Raw genomic sequence first — 17,164 nt, 5'->3', positions numbered from 1 at the left:
GGCTGGGGCTTGAAAGCATGGGGAGGCAAGGTGGCTTCTCCAGGCCTTGGAGAGATGGAGTGGTGGGGGAGGAGGGGGCAGGAGAGAAGGCTCCAGGAGGAAGGGGAGAGTCCCACCTAGTGGATTCTGTGCCCTTGACACCAGAACCACCGTCAGGCCAGTCCTACCCCAGAAAGATCTAGAACCAGAGAAAGGACAACTCAAATATTCAGCCTGCCCCCTGTGTGTTTGGGACTTTCCACTGCAACACCTTTGGTTGCTTTTTAAAAGAGGAAGGACAACTCTGTTTATAGATATGAATGGTTTAGGGTGTCTGAAGCTCAGCTGGGCCACAGATGGTTCCAGAAAACCACAAAAGGGAAAAACCTTGAGTGATGCTCCCCACTTTTGCTGGGGTTAGAAAATCTTGGGCTCCATCTGCTGACAAGAACAAACTCACAAGGACCAAAAAGAACCTAGGTGTCTCCCCTAGCTGGGGATGGGGAGGACTGGTTCCTGGGTGGGGGGGGGGGGGGGGCGGGTCTCAAATATCTGGGCCAGGGGACAGGCTTATGACATCCCAGCAGATAAGAGCTTCAGAGTAAGGACTACTAGCTGTTGGTTTATAAGCTTTGGAGTTGGCGAGTGTCGGGGGTGGGCAACTGATGCCACAGGCTGGGGAAGCAGGGCTGAGCCCCTGTGATCAGGAGTCAGACGGGGTCCTGGAGGAGGACGTGTGTTGGGGTCACTTGCAGCTGAATTCCACCAAGACGGTGGACGGGAAATCCACCTTCCTGCACATCCTTGCCAAATCACTGAGCCAGCACTTCCCTGAACTCCTGGGCTTTGCTCAGGACCTGCCCACCGTGCCCCTGGCTGCCAAAGGTAAGCTGGGTGGGCGGGTGGGGAGGCAGAGCCCCCACTGTCCTGGGCTGGCCTCATGGGCAGCCTCCATAGGCTCTATCCCCTTGCCTACAGTGAACCAACGAGCCCTGACCAGTGACCTGGCTGACCTCCACGGCACCATCAGTGAGATCCAGGCCGCGTGCCAGAGCATGTCCCCCTCCAGCGAGGACAAGTTCGCTGTGGTCATGGCGGTATCCTGTCCCAGGGCCACAGTGCACTCAGGGGCGGGGTGGGGGTCAGGGAGAGCTGGCCATCGCTCCAGCGACTGCTGCAGACCCCTGTGTGCTGGTGGAGAGTCTGGGCAGAGGCTGCCGTGGGTGCAGGGCTTCTAGAAGAGTCCATCTTAGGTCATCTAGAATCTAAGCGCTTATGCCGAGGCTGTGTGTAACTGAGAAGGAACTCTTCTGATTGGCCTAAAGCCACTCCCTTGCCCTGTCTGTTTTGGGGGGGGGGGGGGGAGGGGGCAGGCAGCAGACTGAGGTCACAAGATTCAAGGAGAGGTTTGTCATGCCTGACTAGCCAAAGGCAGTCAGAAGAGGAAATGTAGTAACAAATGCTATAGATTTTTTTTAATAAAAAGGACAGAGAGGGAGAACAGCCTAGAGAGTGATAAGGAGCCCGTCTCAATGGGTGGTCGGGTAAGAGAGGGTGGTAGCCTCTGGGCAGAGCCAGGAGAGCAGAGAGAGCTGTCCTACAGAGGGAAGCAAGTGAGTGAGTGGCCTGAGGCTGGGCTGGGTGTGGCGGGTGTCAGGACAAGCCAGGAGCCTGTGACGGGGGCATGGTGCCCAGGAGAGCAAAGGGCCCCGGGGCAGTAAGGCCGCTGGCTGGGTCACTGCCGGAGTACCTGCCCCTGGGGCCCGGAGCCGTTTCCTTAACAGAGGCCGTCAGTCTTTCCTGGAGACGGCCCAGCCATTGCTGCGGGCGCTGGACGGGCTGCAGCGAGAGGCCATGGAGGAGTTGGGCAAGGCGCTGGCCTTCTTCGGGGAAGATTCCAAAGCCACCACCTCCGAGGCTTTCTTCGGCATCTTCGCGGAGTTCATGAGCAAGTTCGAGGTGAGCCCCGGCGGGAGGCCCTGGGAGAGGGCAGGGCCGGAGGTCAGAGGAGGGGGCTCCTGTGTGAAGCCAGAGGCGGGAAAGGGCCCCTGGGGCAGGACACGCCCCAAGCTGAGCGGGGCCATAGGGGTCCGCCCGGGCCGTGGGCGGGGGGCGCCGGGCAGCTGACCGAGCGCCTCCCCGCGTGCTCCTCTGTCCCCAGCGAGCGCTCGGCGACCTGCAGGCAGCCGAGGGCCCGCGCAGCTCGGGGATGGTTTCGCCCCTGGCCTGGTGACGGCGGCGGCCCGTGCGCGGAGACGGACGCCCGAGGCGGCGCCCGAGAGGATCGCGCGGACGCCGCCCCACGTGGCCCCGAGCGGTCCGGGTGCGGAGTGGCGCCCAGCCACCCGCGCGTCTCCAGCTACCTCAGCCGTCCAGCTCCAGCCGCCCGCGAAGGTGCGGGGACCCCTTCTCAGGGCCGAGCCGGGGCGCCAAGAATTGAGGGCGCGGGGCCGGAGCCTGCGCGCCGATTCCCGGATACGGGTGGATCACCCGCCGACTTCCCGCGCCCCCTTGTTCACCTCCTCCCGCCCCGCCCGTCCCCGCCCCGCTCTCGGCCCTCAGGACATCAGGGTCCGGGGAGGTGGGGACACCGAGAGCGGTGTCCGCGCACTAGGACAGCCTCTTGGCCTGACCGTGCCCGGCCCCAAGCAAGGACGTCTGAACCTTTCCTGAGCCTGTTCCGAGTGCGCCCAGGAGACTTTCTCACGGAGCACAGAGCCCGCAGACCTCGGACTTTGGAGGAGGAGGCAGACGCCCTTGAACAAGCCACACCTGGGGCTGCTTGAAGAAGGCTGGAAGGGGATCCCCAAGTGCAGGGACCTGGGGGCGAGGGGGAGGAGGAGGAGAGTGCGCACCTAGGCTCCGCCTCGAAAGCCAGAAGAAGCTTGAGTCCACTGCAGCCCAGAATCAAGGCAGGCAGGCTGGAGAGCAGCTGCGCAGAGATACAGGAAAGGATTCAGAAGATCCTTTATGGCAGGCTGCAGGATTGAGGTTTTAGCCCACCGAGAAACTAAAATCCAATTTAGAAGTGGGGAGTCTGGAAGCGGGAGGGGGTCGTCAAGTAAGGGCTGAGAGAACAGGGAGGTGTTTAGGTGATGGATAAACAGGACTTGGTGGCTGGTTGCCAGGCTCCTCTCCTGGGTGGGTGGTGGTGATGTTCCCTAGGATAGGACGCATTCAGGCAGTAACCCCATCTGGGACAGATTTGGGGGTCCCAGAGTCTGTTTTACATGTGTATCTCGGGATGCAGGGAGGCGTTACCTGGATGCTGGGAGCAGGGCGGGAGCTGGGGGCATCCTTTTCCTTTCTTTGTTCCATCCTTTACATTCTCCAGTTGACAAACCCTGGGTCTGGCAGCTTCCAGCTACCTCTTGCCCTGACTTTCTTCCAGAGAAGCCTGGAATGGGCTTTAGAGCCCAACCTTTGGGCTGTTCTTTCTTCCACGGTGACTGAGTAACTGGTGTTGCCCCTGGACAGCGTTGGGGACCCATTCAGTTCTTCGCAGTCTCCCACCAGCCCCTCTTTGAGACCACGTATGTTCTTTCTTTGTTTCCCACTCACAGCCACCATATAGAAATATCTAAACCGAACTCTGTGATTCAGGTGGGGGATATGTGCCCAGATGTGGCTCGTGGAGGGCATTTCTCTCCAGCAGCTCAAGCTGGATGGGTTTCGTAAGTTCCCAAAGCCTTTGTCTATGGGGAACGTGTCGGAAGATGCATTGAAATCCCTGTGTGAGGTCTGTAGAGACTAGAGACTGCACTGGCTATGAACAAGCATGACCCTCCAGCCCCTGTATGGCATTTTTCCTGCAAACTAGAAACCTTTCCAGGTATATCCAGCCCCATGCCAGGGGACCCAGGTTGACAAGCCAATCGCTAGCTGGGTTTTCTCCCCATAATGCCTTGTGTGGGCGTGCTCAGTTGTGTCCGACTCTTTGCCCATGGACTGTAGCCCGCCAGGCTCCTCTGTCCATGGGATTCTCCAGGCAAAAATGCTGGAGCGGGTTGTCATTCCCTTCTCCAGGGGATCTTCCCGACCCAGGGATCGAACCTAGGTCTCCTGCATTGCAGGCGGATTCTTTACTGTCTGAGCCCCCAGGGAAGCCTATAATGCCTTGTAACTGTTACCTATTTCCCACACAACGCTGTGTAACAAACTGTCCCAAAACTCAGTGACTTAAAACAGCGGCCACTACCACTCTTGAGTCCACGGGTCACCTGGGCAGTTCTAATCTGAGCTGGGCTCAGTGGACTCACTCATGTGTCTGCGGTCCTCTGTGGGTCAGTGGTCAGCTTTGATAGTCACGCAGGGCTCTTTCCACGTCCGGGGCCTTGGCTGGGACCATGGAGATAGGTTCGTATGGTCCCTTATCCTCCAGCCAAATAACCAGGACAGTTTACATGATAAAGGCAAGGGGAACAAGCAAAGGCAGAGAAAAGCCCTGGAAGCCTAAGCTCAGAACTGTCACACCATCCCTTCTGCCACATTCTATTGTCAAAGCAAGTGATGAGCCCAGCCCAGCTGCCAGGGGAGGGGAAATAGACTCCCTTTTTAACGAAAGGGGGTGGGTGGGTAAAAGTTGCTCAGTCGTGTCTGACTCTTTGCGACCCCGTGGACTATATAATCCATGGAATTCTCCAGGCCAGAATACTGGAGTGGGTAGCCTTTCCCTTCTCCAGGGGATCTCCCCAAGTCAGGGATGGAACCAAGGTCTCCCGCATTGCAGGCAGATTCTTTACCAGCTGAGCCACAAGGGAAGCCCCTCTTGATGAGAGATGCTGCCAAACCTCAAGGCAGAGGGTGTGGGCTCAGGGTCAGGTAGAGTCAGAGCCATTGTCGCCATCCGTCTGCTGTTTGCATCCATGGCCAGGCGTCCTGGGGAACCTCCCAGCCTCCTTGCAATCCTCAGAGGCCTCTGTCCTCCCTGGACCCAGCAGAGCTCTGCTCACCCTCCTCATGTGTCCTCCAAGCACCATGCATTTCCTTCTGCCTCACCTCGTCACCCTTGAGTCACCTGACCCCTCTCCAGATGCTCTCAGTCTGGGGGCAACAGCGATCTACGCCTGCCTATCAGCCAGTGTCCCTTCTGCTGGGGAAAGCTCCCTATTTCTCCTTTGGGAAATTATCCCTCCTCTGCCCCCAGGCCTTGGAATGTTGCTGAGTGGATAAGACTGGTTCTTGGGACTCTGGCCAGGTGGTTCAGAGTCAATTCAAGACTCAAGTTAGAAGTGTTTGGAAAGGTGGCCCCTTTCTTCTGGATGAATCATTGGGTGTATAGAGGGTGGGATCCTGGAAGGGGCTGCCAGGACCACCACATGAAAGGCACCCGCCTGGGTATAAACCAATATGGAAGAAAAGGAGAGAAGACCGCTCCGGCCATCTCCTTGCCCCTGAATCCAACTGTGCCTGAAGCAGACACCCTGACTTTCCACTTTCCAAGCTGACAAATTGCCCCCCCTCCCACCGTTGGTAAATTTTTAAATATTTTCTTTTAGTTTTTTGGCTTAGGCTGGTTTGAATGGGTTTCTGTCACTTGCAACACCAAGAGGGTGAACCAATCAACAGATGGTTACTGATGTTCGGTGTTTTCACCTTCTCTTCCTTCACAAATGCATTCGCCAATACAGTCTGACTGCCTCCCACGTGCCAGGCGCAATGCTGCATGCAGATGTCGGCCTCTCTGAGTTTGGTTTCCCAGGGTCGTATTTCACGGTGATTCTTCACCTGAGTCAGCACGAAGCCCTATATGTGAGCTAATTTGTGTGCCATTCCCCACTCCCTACCCCCCCCTCCTCACCAGATGACGAGGTGTGACAAGCAGGAATGGATTTCCCTCTCAATAATACTACAAAATAGCGTGGCCCAATCACACACCACCTTCTCTGATAACATCTGTTAATGTTTACTAGGTAGCGAGCTCCATGTTTCTACATATATCACTTTACGTTCACAGTGACCCTCTGAGGTGGGTTTTGTTATCTTCTTTTTACAAATAAAACACCTGAAACTCAGGAAGGTTATGTGACTTGCTGGATGGAAAGTCAAGTCTGTCTAAATCCCAAGCCCATCCTCTGAGTGGAAATAACTTCTTTGTTGTGCTTAATGTGATTTTTCAAAATGTCTATGAGTGTTCCAAGGGCCACTGATGCTGGTAACTTCAACAGAAAGACAGCCCTGCCTCTTTTCCCAGCCCATTCTGTTCCTCTCTGCTCAGGCTGCCACAGCAAAATACCATAGGCTGAGTGGCTTGAATGAATGCATGCGTGCATGCTCAGTTCTGTCCAACTCTTTCCTATCCCATGGACTATAGCCCCCAGGCTCCTCCGTCCACGGGATTCTTCAGGCAAGAATACTGAAGTGGGTTGTCATTTCCTTCTCCAAGGGATCTTCCTGACCCACGGACTGAACCCGTGTCTCCTGTGTCACCTGCAGACATTTTTTCCCTCCCAGCCCTGGAGGCTGGAAGTCCAAGATCAATGTCTCAGCAGGTTGGGTTTCTCCCAAGCCTGCTCTCCTTGGCTTGTAGGTGGCGGCTTCTCCGTGTCCTCAAGTGGCCTTTGCTCTGTGCGTTGCCCGTGTCTCTTCTTATAGTGACCTCAGTCCCACTGGATCAGAGTTCCATCCTTAGGACTCCTTTAACCTTAAATATTGCATTGGCCAAAAAGTTTGTATGGATTTTTCTGTACACTATTATGGAAAAACACCAACAAATTTATTGGCCAACCCAATACCTCCTTAAAGAACTTATGTCCAAATGCAGTCACCTTCTGAGGTGTTGGGGGCTGGGACTTCCACACAGGCACTTGGGGAGGGAGATACAGCTCAGCCCATGTCACCTCCGTATCAGGTGCCACGGATCTAACAGTGCTGGTTCCAAGGAAGCCACAGAGATCCGAGTTCAGCAGATGCTCCAGAAAGAACGGATTCGGGCGAGCAGGTTTTCTCCCCTCCTCTCCCATCTGCATACCTCTGTGTCCCTGCCCTCACCTTCATCCCATACCTTCCAGGCCTTGCTCCTAATGCCAATCAGTCACTAATTCTTTGTGCCATATCCCCGCCTCCCCAAGCTCCCAGGGGTTCCAATGCACCTGAGACCACAAAGCATTTTCCACTGGCCCTTTCCCCCTCGCCAATAAACACCCCTCTACCTGCAGCCCTCAAAGAAGAGTCTAGAGCCCAGTGGCTTGGGTCCCCTCACTCCCTCCTTTAGACCAAATCTTGCAGAGCTGTTGAAGCATCTTGTCTACACTCACACCTCTGCATCCTTGCCATCCACTCACCGCTCAGCACCAGGCAACCTGGCTTTCTCTCCTATCACCCTCTGCAGCTGCTGGTGCCCCGACCAGGAAACCACAGGAAGTGCCCAATATCCCTATCTGCACTGACCTTTATTTAAGCAGCACCGGGCACTGTTTGCCCTCCCTTGGCAAATTCTCACACACCCAGGCTTCAGCTAGCAGATGTCTCTTCACTGATAACCCATTCGTCAGCCTGACTTCCCATCAGCCCGGCTGCTTCTGGCCTTTGTCTCCAGCAAGGGTTCGATAACTGCCCATTAAAGTAAATCGAAGTAACGTCAAGGTGGGGGTGACCAAGCTGTTCAGGAAAACCGAGCGGCTCCTTTCCGTGAAACATTTCGGCCACGTGGATGCAAAGCCCTCAGGCCAAGTTTTGCGGAGGGAGGGTCCACAGAGGCTGCACGGGGAATGCAGCCTGCGGAGGAGCAAGGAAACAACGCCTGGCCAAGGATGACAGGTGACCGACGTGGAGGAGCAGGCAGGGACCACAGGGAGGACTGGAGAGCAGGTGCGCTGTCTGCCCACATGGGGTGGGGGACTCCGCCCCCTCCAGCCAGTGGACTTCCGTTTGGGAAGGCAGGACTTGCATCACCTGGTCTTCAGACTTTCTCAATGGAAGATAGAAATCCAGATTGATTATTTCAAATGTCCTAATGAAATGATGACAACCAATTCAAAATTTTAAGGGAGATCATCAGTTATGAGCCGAAGAAACCATTTCTGTTGAGCCAGGTGGAGCCCAGCTGAGAGTTTGCAGCCCCTGAAATTAAGCATCCCTGGAGTGGAGGGGAGTACTCCCTCAAAAGGGACTTGATTCACTAGTAAATGTTAGCAAGGGAGGTGTTTGAGGCTGGTTGGCAGTTCTGGCTTCTGGATGGAAGAGTGCTGATTATTTGGAAGATGCCCTTTGTTTTAGGAAATTCACCCAGATTATGGGCCATTTGGTTACAGACCCCTTGGGTCAGGAAGATCCCCCAGAGAAGGAAATGGCAACCCACTCCAGTACTGTTGCCTGGAAAAGCCCATGGATGGAGGAGCCTGGTGGGCTACAGTCTATAATGGTCGCAGAGTTGGACACGACAGAGCACGCATGCATGCAGAGGCAGGGCCCATGCAGAGTTTGGTGGCAGGGTGTGGGGACTGTGATGTCACCATGAAGCCAAGTGCTATGACACAGACCGTTGGCTTAAGGGTCTGTTTGGTTGTACAAGTTAGCAAAATCTTTATCTTGATTGTGCTCTAAGAGGTAGTGGAAATATTTTAAAGAGATTTTAACTGGAGTCCTGATGCCCCCACCATTGAATAAAAGCACTGGTTGTGTGTTCTTGGACTTTGCGGAGTTAGTGGGGAGGTTTCCACAGGAGGAAATGGCTGACCCCAATGTCCGGCACCTAGGAGCTAGAAAGCCTGGAAGTACAGAAGGGAACAGCCCTCTGGGGGTGGAGCTGGGGTCTCCCCCACTAGCAGGAAGTAGGCCGGGCCCTGAGGAAGAGGCCCCGACGTGGAATTACAGCTTCAATCTGGAAGCCCTGCCCTCCTGCTCTGGGCTTTGGGCAGACACCATCAGGTGTCCTGACTTGTGTCGGCAGGACTTGTGTGTGCGTGTTGTATCGAGTGATTCAGAGAACACAAATAGTGCAGAAGTGACGGCTCTGAGCACAAAAACTGGGCCCAGGTGTCAGAACAGATTTTCAGCACATGACCACATCCTCCAGGGATCCCCCAGAAGCTCCTTAAGGAGGGGAACCCCAGGAGAAAGACTGGATTTCCTGCCAATGAAAGCCATTTCATCTGTTTTACCATTTCTAAGTGTCTGCTATCAGTCGTTGAATCTGCTTCATAAGAAAGCTACCCTTAGATCATCAAGGGTCTTTAAGCAATCATTCATACTGACTGGTAAAGGCATTTGGTGGTGCTAGTGGTAAAGAATCTCTCTGCCAAAGCGGCAGCCTCAAGAGATACAGGTTTGATCCCTGGGTGAGGAAGATCCTCTGAGTAGGAAATGGCAACCCGCTCCAGTATTCTTGCCTGGAAAAAGTCCATGGGCAGAGGAGCCTGCCAGGCTACAGCCCATGAGACTGCAAAGAATCGGACATGATTAAGCACTTGTCAACAGCAGAACTCTCTTCAAATAATTTTATACTGTTCAAAGGTGTGTATCTGCGTATGTGTGTGTATCCACACACAGTCTTTCCATGGGCTCAGATACATAATATGCAGAAATAAATATCAGATCTGACCTCATACCTATTCAGAGATGCACATTATCACCACAAACTTACATGCAAAAGGAAGAAGAGGGGAATCCCCTGGCCATCCAGTGGTTAGGACTTCTCCTTCCAATGCAGGGGGTGCAGGTTAGATCTCTGGCCACTAGAGCTAAGATCCCACATGCCTTGAGGCCAAAAAGAAAAAAAAGAAAGTACAGCAGAAGCAATATTGTAACAAATCCAATAAAGAATTTAAGATGGTTCACATTAAAAAAAAATGTTTAAAAAAAGAAGAGAAAAAGGAGTATAATCTCATGTCATTCTGTTACACAGCAAACTGAAATGTGTACAGAGGTGTGGACAATGCTTACTTAGGACTGAAAGCTTATCTCCAAAGCTCAAGGCAAGAGTGAAAAGAAATTACAAATCTCTTAGATATGACTCTGTCAATACGATCCAACATGCCATGATTTTTTTAGCCAAAAAAAAAAAAAAAAAAAAGCTCACAAAGTCTACTCTGTATGTATTAATAAAAATACACACATAACTCTACCCAAAACGCAGGAGAGATGGAAAGAGGACAGTGTCCTCAAAGCATCTGGGTACTGTCAGTATTTACCTTTGTATTGCTCTGATAGAATATCATTTTATGCATTTATCTCTAAGAATGATAAGTGGTTGTGTGCTCTGAATCTCTTTTGCTTACAGAAGAAAAAACAAAGAATAAGTGACAGGACCCCAGTCACTGACAAAATGCACAAGTATGTGCGGTATGTAAATGTTTACACAATCTGGGAACTTCTAACTATACAAACCAATTGGTTTTACAATGGTCTGGTTGCCAGAATCTGGCCCCCAATATTGAGTAGTCTCAGACTTTTGCACTTACCAGTCAGTGGAAGTATTTGAAATACAAAATACCTGCAGTTTTGGTAACTTACACATTAGTTACCCAAACCATTTAAGAGTCCCCCAAAATATCAACAAATTAGCAGATGTACACCTGTATCAAGAATATTGACCCATTTCTCATTTGCTCAAGAAATTCAATGCAAAAAAAAAATTCATCACAAAATCTCAATTAGCTTTTTCTTATACCAAGTGATATTTCTCAAAAATGCTATGTAAATGGACACTAATAATGAACTAATAATGAACTCTAATAATAATGCTGGTTCAGGAGCCAAGTTACTGAGTCGTAAGTCATGTGGGAGACATTTTCTGTCAGTTTCTTTTCATGCCTTGGAAAACTCCATCCTGGCCCATTGTCCCCTCACTGCTGAGTTTCTGCCTAATGACAGGCTGGCTGCTGGGCTCTTGTGCTTTCTGGGACTCCCAATGTCTCCGCCCCTGCAGAATTCTTGTCTTTACATCCTCTGAGCTGCCATTCTGTCTTGCTTCTCCAGCCTTCCTTCTGGGATCCTTTTCATTCTTCCTCAAGTCCTTTTTTTTTAACTTTAGATTTTTTTTTTTGTAGTGAGGATCTGTTGGTAGTAAATACTTTCAGATTTTGCACCTGTGAATGCCTTTGTAATCAGTTCTTGAAAGATAGTTTTAGTGGATATACCATTGTAGGTTGACAGTTGTATTTTCTCATCCATTTGAAAGTGTTATTACACTGGCTTCTGACTTCCAGTTTTGATATGGAGAAGTCAGCAGTAAGTCTAATTGTCATCCCGTGGCAAAAGGTAGGTGTACTCGTTTCCTAGAACTGCATCACCAAACTCCCACCAACTGGGTGGCTTGAAATAACAGAAGTGTGCTCTCTCGCCGTTTGAAAGACCAGAAGTCCAAACTGAAGTCAGGAGGGTTTCCTCCCTTCTAGCCTCTGATGGTTACCAGCTCACCAGTAATCCTTGGCATTCCCTGGCTCGCAGATGCCCCACACCATCCTCCAGCATCACGTAGTATTTTCCCTGCCTGTCAGTGTCTTCACGTGAGTGTGTGTGTGTGTGTGTGTGTGTGTGTGACTGCATCTGTGTTTTCTTATAAGAGCACTAGTTACTGGATTAGCACCCACCCCAATCCAATGTGACCTCACCTTAACTAATTATATCTGCCAAGACCCTATTTCCAAATGACGTCACACTCTGAGGTTCCAAGTGGACAGGAATTTGCGTGGAGGAGGGAGTATTATTTGACCCAGAGCAGTAAGTTGTGCGTCCACCACAACTGTATCAGAGACACAGACAAACCTCTGTGCTCGATTTCAGAGCAGTCTCATTGCTCTTGACAGTCTTCTGTGTCTAGAAAGGTATTTCATTCTCTTTATCTTTAAAAATTTAAAAATGTTTATACAATTTTAATACTGATGGTTTTTTTTTTTTAAGCCACAATGCATGGCATGTAGGATCTTAGTTCCCCAGCCGGGGATCGAACCCATGCTGCCTGCATTGGAAACATGACATCTTCGCCACTGGACCGCCAGGGAAGTCCTTACACAATTTTTAAAGGTCACTTTCCATTTATAGTTATTACAAAATATTGGCTGTATTCCCTGTGTTGTTCAATACATCTCTGAGCAGCCCGTCTTACACCAGTAGTTTATACGTGCCCCTCCTGTCCCCCATATTGTCCCTCCCCACCTCTCCTCACTGCTAACCATCACTAGCTTGTCCTCCATGTCTGTGAGTCTGCTTCTTTTTTTTGTTATATTCACTAGTTTGTTGTAGTTTTAGATTCCACATATAAGTGATGTCATACAGTATTTGTCTTTATCTGTCTCACCTTTTCTTTATTTTTTTGGCTGCACTATGCTGCTTATGGGAATCTTAGTTCCCATACCCGAGATTGAACCCGGGCGCTGACCGTTAAAGTGACAAGTCCTAACCACTGGACCTCCAGGGAATTCCGTCTGACTTACTTCACTTAGCATAATGTCCCTGGTCAGGGAACTAAAAATCCCACATGCTATGTGGCGTGGCAAAGCAAAAACAAAAAATGTTTAAGTCCCCTAGAACGATGACATTCAGAGAGTTAGTGAGGAAGAAGAATAGTTGTAATTTTTAACTGTTGAAAACCAAGATGCAAACTCACATTTTAGTATATAGAGAGAGCGCGTGTTTTTTTAAATGCCGGGACAACAGACACTCTAACAGGCTGTTCACCCTGAAGTGAATGAAGCTTCAGCTCCATCGCCTGCCACTCGCACAGGTTACTTGGAAGGCCCTGGGAGGGGCTCTGACTAGGCATTCCCAGCATCCTGTGTTTTCACAAATTTTGCAGAAGTGAGATATTTGAACCACAATCGGTTAAGACCCCTGACTCCCCTCCACGTCCTGCTCGCTCCCAGTCTAGATGTCCAGGGAGAGGACCCCGGGCATTTCTGCGCCCCAGCAAGGGGGAAGCTGCGTGGACGACACTTGCCACTCAGGTTTAGCCGGACACATTAGAGGACCACAGTCCTGCCCACGTCCAGCCCCGTAATTGCGAGCTGTCTCCGTGTCCGAATGGCTCCCAGGCATGCCCGTGCCATCTCACCTGGGGCAGGTACGGGGTCAGAGGTCAGATCAGATACAGACCTGTCCCCTAGCACCCCACCCTGGAGGTGTCCCAGCTTGGACTCCTTGGAGCGCCTGGGGTGCGAGAGGTTGACTGGGGATCGAGGCCTGGGAGAGGAAGGCGTGAGAACGTGAACGCTGACACCGGCTTGACACAGCCTCAGCCCAGCAGGTGGGACGTCCCGGAGGGGGAACGTCCACTGGAGCATCCTCTGTGAGCCGAGGGGCAGCCTCTTTACGCTCACTGGCTGAGGATGACTGCCCTGCGATGGGCAGGACCTCCAATGAAGCAGCTCCCAGTGGCTGAGTCAGACTCTGAAGTTACAGACGCCCCAGCCTGACCTTGCTCTGTGTGACTGACCACGCGCCCCATGGCGGCACGGGCGGCTCCTCCTCCAAGGGGATCCTGGTGTTTCACAGCCCGTGGTGATCGAACACGCACCTTCCCCCCACCCCCCCCCATATATTAGGGAGTTGTGGTCCTCCAGGATTCCAGTTGGCCTTGCTTCTTGCTTTTATTAGAAAGAGGAAATCACAGAATTCCCTGGGGTCATGGGTTCCATCCATGGTTGGGGAACTAAGACCCCCGCAAGCTGCGCACTGTGGACCCCCCAAAAATTTTTTTTAATCAAAGAAAAGAAGAGGGAAGTTAGCAGGATGAACTGTTGCCATGGCTGCAGGCATGCCATCCTGCCTCTCCTCCACTCTAGATGCCCCTCGCCTTTGGTTACTGCCTCTGCTGGCTTTGGTGGCTTAGCTGGGGGTAAGATCCAGACCGTCATCTCCCAGGCACATGCCCTTGTCAGGCTGGGGTTACTGTACCCATTCGTTTGTGGTCTTAATTGTGCAAAGGACTCTCAGGAAGCTCTGAGTATTAATAGATCACCTGAATTTTAGGGAGCAGCAGCTGACCTGCCTCCTCTTGGCATTGGGGTCAAGTTCCCCGTCAAAGTGGGGACTCTTCTTGCCGGGTGGTCCGTGCACAAAAGAAGCCCGAAGTGCCCGGGCAGCAGCTGTGGCTCCCCATCCCACTGGACTCTTTCGTGTCCCTTGGTGGACGTGTCCCCCCTTTGGGGATCAGGGCTCTAGCCCCGCAGAGCCCAGAGTTCCAGCAGCAGAAGTGGTGGGATGTCCCTTTCCGAGATCAGGTGACGGAAAGACCGTGGCTTCCACCTTGAGCATCTCCTCTTACTTTCTCGCCTATGTGCTCGAAGGGAAGCCAGCTAGCTGCTGGAGGGTGAGGCCCACGTGGCAGAGGACAGATGTTTCCTGCTGTTAGGTAGTTAGAATAGGGAAGAGGAGTCCAGAATGGCAGTGGCTAAAAGACCTGGGAGGGAAAAGCCCGAGAAAATAGAACAAAGGAAGGTCCGAGGACCAGAGTGAGAACCTCAAGTAAAACAAACAACACTCCTGGCTGGCCCAATTTACATATAGGACAGGCCCAGGGACAGAGAAACATATAAAAAGAGGAGCCAAAGCTCGCTCGCTCGCTCTCTTTCCCGCGCGATGGGGCGCCCTTCTCTTCTCGTCTTTGGATCGACGTGCCCTCACGCCTCGAGGATGGATTTTCCTGCTATTATCTAAATAAAATAGAGCTGCTACACTGATTTATTTAAGAGCTATAATACGGTCCGTTCGAGACCTGAGAGCTATAACACGATCTGTCCTCCGAGAGCTGTGACCCGCCAAGGGGGCTTTAATGTCCATCACTCCAAATTTTTGTTGTGATGAGACAAAGAACCGAGGAGCATACACTCGCCTGACACTGCCAACAGCCAGCGAGGGCCCAAGGCCTGCCGACGACCACATCAGTGAGTTTGAAAGCTGATCATCCCCAGTCGTCCTCCACTCAGGCCTTAAGATCGTCACAGCCCTGATCAATGCCGTGATCGCTTGAGTCCCTGAGCCAGAGACCCTCAGCTGAGCTGCAACCAGACTCCTGACCCACAGAAACTGAGAGAATGAAGGCTCATTGTTTTCAGCTGCTAGGTTTGGAGGTAATGTGTTACCCAGCAACAGGCATGACACACGGGACCGCTCCAGCTTCTAACCCCTGGTGCCCAGCTCCACACACTCTTCCTCTTGAGGAACAGTGCCAGGCAGAGGGCTCTGGGCCTGCACTGTCCTGGGGGGTGGCTCCCCGGCTTGCCGAGTACGAGTTGGCGTGTCGGCTGTGCCTTCCACGGGGTGTGCCATCACGTCACTCCTAGCTGGCAGCGTCTGGGTGGTGTGGTGTGTATTACTGCCCACGGGTCACGGGCCCACTCCCCAGCACCTCCTCTGCTGAGGAGCAGACCCTCCATCACGCTGTAGTGTGACGTGGGATCCCATGCTGGTAGATCAAGCGCTCAGTCAGCTGTCAGCATGTGGTGTCAACAAAGCTCTGCCGACAGGAAATGTGGGTGTAAAGCTGACTTGTTGCCGAGCATGGGCTCTAGGTAGACGGGCTCAGGAGCTGCAGCTTGTGGGCTTAGCTGCTCTGCTGCCTGTGGGATCCTCCTAGACCAGGGATCAAACCCATATCTCTGCATTGGCAGGCAGATTATTATTATCTTTTAAAATTATTTTTGGTTGCACTGGCTGTTGCTGCTCGAGGGCTTTCTCTAGCTGCGGTGAGCAGGGCCTGCCATTCACTGCGGTGTACAGGCTTCTCATTGTGCCATTCCGGTGGCTTCCTCCATTGTGCAGCACAGGCTCTAGGCAGGCAGGCTTCAGTAATTGCACACTTGGGTTCAGAAGTTCTGGTGCATCGGCTCAGTTGCTCCACAGCACGTGGTATCTTCTGGGACCCGGGATCAAACTCGCGTCCCCTGGACTGGCAGGCAGATTCTTATCCACGGGACCACCAGAGACATCTGGGAGCACCACATTCTTGAATCGTCTCCATAAGTGCCTTCGGATCAGGCCTCTTGGCCACCACACCAGCCTTGATGATTTGATCAGTCATGATGCTCACGGTGACCCCCTGGCTTCTGGCCTCTCTTGCAGGACCCTACCATCCCCATTGTTCTCTAAGAGCCAAGCTCTGTAACAGCGCCTCCTGTCGTTAGCCCGGCCAGTGGAGGAGAGTCACCACTGTGAGGGGCCCTGGTGTCCCTCTGGCAGGGTTCTCAAAGCGCCATCCCTGGGCCAGCAGGAAACTGATGGCTCCACCCCAGACCCACTGAGTCAGACGCTGGGGATGGGGTCCAGCCATCTGGGTCTCAGCAAGCCCTCCGCAGGCTTCAAATGCACGTCCAAGTTTGAGGACAACTGAATTCGGGCCCCGATGGAGGGTGCATCCTCTGGGTGCTCCTGCAGGACAAAATCCCATCCCCACCATATGCCCTGATGGTCCGGGAGCGAGTGACGAGAATGAAGACAGAACACGAACCCTTCTGCTGTGGGTCAGGGGACCTGCAGCCTCTACTGGACTGCTGTGCAGAGTCTGAGTCCAGCTTTGGTTCCTCATTCTAGCTACAAGAATTTCTTTGATCTTACCTTTCTCAAGACACTACACTGACATAGTCCAGCTCTCCTTGTTTTTACCCCAGGCCATCCCCTTCTGGGCTAGTCTCAGGAACAATCAGCAAGCACATGGGCAGCGTTCGTGCCAGACCCCTGACCCACTGCTTCAAGGTCCAGGCTTTCATGACCCCAGTCATACTCCTTTCTGGGCCTGGGGGTTTGTAACAAGGCTGTTATTCTAAGAAAAACATGAAAGGTAATAATCATTAACACAGTTTCTTAATATATGCAGTTTTTCCAGGTGCTATTTCTGCGGAATTTCTCAAGGCTGTGAAAGTACATTATTAGGAATTCCCACTACACCCTGACACCCTAGCATTTCGACCTCATTCACCGAGAGCCATCATTTTCTCCAGGCTTCTGGAAGCCATTGTAATAGTTCACACCAACTGGGTGCATCGAAATTTTCGTTCAAGTTCAGCCCTGGGGCTGGAACTATGAAAGTTCAGGCTTGCGCCTGACTCCCCCTCCTTCTGCAGGGCAGGAGGACCTCCCTGCAGACACTCAGGGAGGCCTATTGGCTTCCTAGACTGCCTTTAAGGGACTGTTGCTTGTTCTGAACGTTTCATGAAGGACACTCATGTTGAGTGTCGGTACCGCTTGAGAGCAGCCAGACCATTCCGTTGTCCTCGGGTCCATCATCTCCTGTATATGGTTCACCGACTAA

The 17,164-nt window shown here is 52.3% G+C and overlaps 1 protein-coding gene across 3 annotated transcripts in view; it reads left to right on the top strand.

Moving 5' to 3' along the window:
* The window catches only part of GRID2IP (Grid2 interacting protein), a 32,334-nt gene extending 30,122 nt beyond the window's left edge, over positions 1 to 2,212 (top strand). For all 3 annotated transcript variants that reach the window (XM_061153703.1, XM_061153702.1, XM_061153701.1), the window contains 4 exons: positions 735 to 864; positions 958 to 1,076; positions 1,774 to 1,938; positions 2,141 to 2,212. In XM_061153703.1, the coding sequence (XP_061009686.1) occupies positions 735 to 864; positions 958 to 1,076; positions 1,774 to 1,938; positions 2,141 to 2,212 (486 nt within the window). The remainder of the gene's footprint in view (positions 1 to 734; positions 865 to 957; positions 1,077 to 1,773; positions 1,939 to 2,140) is intronic.
* Positions 2,213 to 17,164: the final 14,952 nt, after the last annotated feature.

The sequence above is a fragment of the Dama dama genome, chromosome 10 (genome assembly GCF_033118175.1).
Source record: "Dama dama isolate Ldn47 chromosome 10, ASM3311817v1, whole genome shotgun sequence".
NCBI classification, from domain to species: domain Eukaryota; kingdom Metazoa; phylum Chordata; class Mammalia; order Artiodactyla; family Cervidae; genus Dama; species Dama dama.
Note: the sequence above shows the minus strand (reverse complement) of the source record. Positions and strands in the feature narration are given on the sequence as shown.